The sequence below is a fragment of the Orycteropus afer genome, unplaced genomic scaffold (assembly GCF_000298275.1).
Source record: "Orycteropus afer afer isolate SDZICR_OR568_19922 unplaced genomic scaffold, OryAfe1.0 scaffold00304, whole genome shotgun sequence".
Classification (NCBI taxonomy): Eukaryota; Metazoa; Chordata; class Mammalia; order Tubulidentata; family Orycteropodidae; genus Orycteropus; species Orycteropus afer.
Window position 1 is genome coordinate 3961902 of NW_006921891.1, and position 4183 is coordinate 3966084.

The following is a 4183-nucleotide window of genomic DNA, read 5'->3' on the forward strand; positions in this document are numbered from 1 at the left end:
GCTATGCCACACCTTACACATATCTCCTCCTCTAATCGCTGTGACTACTCTGGGGGAAAACGGAGGTACAGAGTGGGTAAGAACTGGCTGAAGGTCTCAGAGCTAGAATTTGAGCCCTGGCACCAGGTTTCATGTGCCTAGCTATTATACTTCTGAAACTATCTTATGTGTCAAAATGCTGTTTAATTTTCTTCAGATTCTTGCAAGTTCTGTAACACTAAGCTTTCCAGCCACTGGAAAAAATCCTCTTAGTGTCTTGTGTAGGAAGGGTTCTTCTTGCCAGCTCATGGATGAAAACAAAAAAATAGCAACAACAAAAAAAAGGAGCTCTGGTTACTCGATGATTAAAGCATTCAGCTGCTAACCAAAGGGTTGGCAGTTTGAACCCATCAGCCACTCTGTGGGAGAAAGATGATCCAGTCTGCTTCTATAAAGATTGACAGCTTTGGAAACCCTATGGGGCAGTTCTACTCTGTCCTTTCGGGTCACTGTATGTCAGAATTGACTCGACCTCAGTGGGTTTGATTTGAACTTTGCTTCTGTAAAGATTTACAGCCTTGGAGACCGTATTAGGTCTTTCTACTCTATCCTCTAGGGGCGCTGTGAGTCGGAATCAACTCGATAACAGTGTGTTTGGCTTTGGGTTTGGTTTACGTGAAAGTATATTCAAAAAGAATGGATTGGAATGTCTATGGAAAAGGTCTTAACTGAGTTATGTCAGAAACTGACCCTAACTAAAAATTTGAATGGGACGTGATCCCAGAAGTACTTGTAAGGGAGAGGAAGCAGAAAGAAGCCATTTCTCACTGGAAAGTGAGAATGCTGGACTGTTTATCACTCCCAGTAGTTCCTGGTTGAAGGCTGCACCTAGGGGCACCAGCCCTACCCCTTACCTCCCATTCTTTCTACATGGGGCCAGATGAAACCTTTTCTTGGCAGAAAAGGGCACAGATGCTTGCAGAGAAACACTGTCAGCTTGCATGAAAATGGTGACTGCCAAGGGAGATGGTTGGGCCCTTACAGTGTCTGGTATTGAAACTGAACTGAATGTTTTATCCCAGAATTATAACTTAACATACATTTGTGTAGTTCCCTCTGGCATACACATTTGTTTTCTCATGTGATTTTGATAATCACATAGATTACTAGCTTTATCCTTAACTGCGTCTTATGGATAGAAAAACTGAGCCCAAGAGTCAGTCGTCAAATCATTTTGTCCAAGATAGTTGAGCTATGAGAGGTCCTGCTGGGATGGTAGCCCTGGTCTCCTCATCTACATGTGTGGTCATTCACACCTGTCTCTGTGGCTCCATATGGAGACATAATTATACTGACCTTTTCAAAGGAGAACAGGAAACTAAAGCTATTTTTTTTTTTTGTATTCTGCAGAATATTTTAGATATCCATAGGGATTAAATACTTATGTCCACTTAATCACAAAAATCCTACACCAAAAGTATTATCTCTATTTTACATAAGACACTATCAAAATCAAGAGCTTTCAAGACCTGCTGACCACCACACAAGATGTTAGTAATACAGTTAAAGTCTAGAAAACCTCCACCGAAGTCCCGGAGCGGAAGCTATGGACACATGGCTAATTGAGGACTGGATTTTGTTACCTTCCCATTACCCAAACTCTCTTCAAAAGTGTAGTCAGCCCCTCTGGTACCAGTTGGAAACAAGTCTCTCTCTCTCAGCTTAATTTCCCTTTATTATATTTCTAACCAACTCTAATTCTTTGTGGACTTGAATAACACTTGTACTATTTAAATTTGAATAACCCCAAAGGATCTGGATAGGTCAATGTGTTTAAACCACAGGCTTTAGGGTAGGTATTAGTTGATTAAAAACAGATTTGACACATGATGTATACTTAATAAAGGGAGGGGAACGCAAACAGATGTTTGTCAGATCTAAATGTGTTAGATTGTGTATATTTGGCACTCTTTTGCTGACTAGCTTTGGAAAAGTTGTACCTATGACAATTGACCTTAAATGGTTAGATGATGTTATTTCTCTAGAAATTACCTGTTGTGACCTGTCATCCAAAAAGAAAAATAAAAGGATTCCTTAAATTACATACCAAACGAAGTTGACAAAAATATAGCTTATAGTTGTCGTTGTTATGTGCCGTCGAGTCAGACCCAACTCATAGCGACCCCTCCTTGGGTTTCCAAGGCAGTATCACTACAGAAGTAGACTGTCACCTCTAAAACAGGGACGTTAAATAGTGGAATGTCCCAAAATTATTCTGTAGTCTCTGACCATAAAGGAGCTCTGGTAGCATAGCACCTAAGGCACTTGACTGCTAACCAGAGGGCTGGCAGTTCAAACCCACCAGCCACTCCTCGGAAGGAAGGTTGGGCAATCCTACTTCTGTAGTGATACCACCTCGGAAACCCAAGGAGGAGTCTCTATGTGTCGGGGCCGACTCAACAGCACATAACAACAACAACAACAACCAACCAAAAAGTGATTAGTAGTTGCAGTTCATGTAATCCAAACAGTGGAACTTTACATTTTAGAAGTGAGTTTCTCTTTTATGCAAACAAGATATCATTACGTTGCCCCTCAATCACTCTTTCTGGCTCATTCTTCAGCTCTTTGTTGTATCTGTCTTTTAAAAGAGAAACAACCATTTTTCTTCTTTAAAATTTTCTTATTTTGGTCTCTTTGAGTGTTTTGAAGCCAAAATTGAATATTGCTTGTTGCTCTTCCAGTCCAGATGAAACATACACAAAACCCTATGTGGCAGTGGCAGTTCTACTCTGTCCTTTAGGGGCGCTGTGAGTCAGAATGGACTGGAAGGCAATGTGTTTTTTTTGTTGTTTTTTTTAAACCAGTTACCTAATCATTCCTTGGGGGCAGGGACTAGATACTTTTTATGTTTGCTGTCCCAGCATCTCTCTCATAGTCTGGCATATACTAGAAGCTCAGTAATACTTATTGGATGGACAAATAAATAAATGGTATAAATAAAGAGCATATGGAATGGTAAGCAGTGGGAAAACCAATGAGAAATCGTAACCAGTCTTACCCAGAACACAGGGTTATTATGGCTTAAAACAAGATTAAATGAATATTCCAGCAAACTTTAAATTTGATGCTCTAAGGGGAGAGGGAATGATTCTAGATTCTTCAGCAGGATAGTGACATGGTAAATGTACTGTTCAAGGAAATTTGATGTGGCATTATGGGCCAAGAATGGAAGCACATACAATAAAATGCACTGTAACTGAGTAAACATGAGTGATGATGACTTCTTAGAAACGCCTGTAAACGGCCCTATTGTCAGCTCTAGCAGAGCCATTCAGGCCTTCGCTCTAGGGGATTTGACCTCAGCTTGCCCCTAATATGGTGAAATCCTAAAAATCCAATCCTAGTTGATTTGCTGTAGGAATGTTATTCATTATATTATTGCCATTTCTGATTTGGTCAAGGAATATAGAAATTCACGTACCACCTTTCCCCCGAGTTCATGACCTGGAAGTAACCTATAACTCACCATTCAGTTAAATATGCTGACTCAGTCCAAGAAGCAGAAACAAAAAGAATGAAATTTGAAAGCTTCTGTAGATTCTTTTAGATGCAGCTTTTCAAAATCCAGTTCAAATCTATAAAGATTTGAAATTGCATAGATTGCATGGGGATTTCTGAAAAATGTATTTTTTTTTCCCTGAGCATGAGTAAACTTGTGTATGCTGGAGTATTAAAATTATGCAAAATAATACTTTTCCCTCTGTTTTTTCGAACAGCAAAACTTAGAGAGCAACCTCTCCAATCTTATCAAGAGGAACACAGAGCTGGAGACTCTGTTGGCTAAACTCATCCAAACCTGCCAACATGTTGAGGTGAGTATCTCAGTGTGGTATGTTTCATACAAAATCTGTTAGATTTGACGTTTTTATACCCATACCTCTACTCTTTATCATTTAAAAATGGGAATCTTTCTTTTATTTTATTTTAAATTTTATCGTGATAAGGAAGGGAAGGGACACAGAAGGTAGAGTAAGGAAAACTTTATTCCGCGCTCCCGGGAGAGGTTCACAGGTCCGAGAGGGGCCAGAGAAGTTGCTCTGCCCAGATGAAAGAAAGGGTTTTCTATAGTGATTTTCTTCCTGGTTCTTAGAGGACCAGATTGAGAGCAGGGTATGTGTTACAGGGACCAATAAGGTTAAAG

At 39.9% G+C, this 4183-nt stretch overlaps 1 protein-coding gene across 1 annotated transcript in view; it reads left to right on the plus strand.

Annotated features, from left to right (window-relative positions):
- MID1 (midline 1) overlaps nt 1-4183 on the plus strand; it is a 171567-nt gene that overhangs the window by 72348 nt on the left and 95036 nt on the right. The window contains exon 2 of the mRNA XM_007951635.2: nt 3759-3854. Within this exon, the coding sequence (XP_007949826.1) occupies nt 3759-3854 (96 nt within the window). The remainder of the gene's footprint in view (nt 1-3758; nt 3855-4183) is intronic.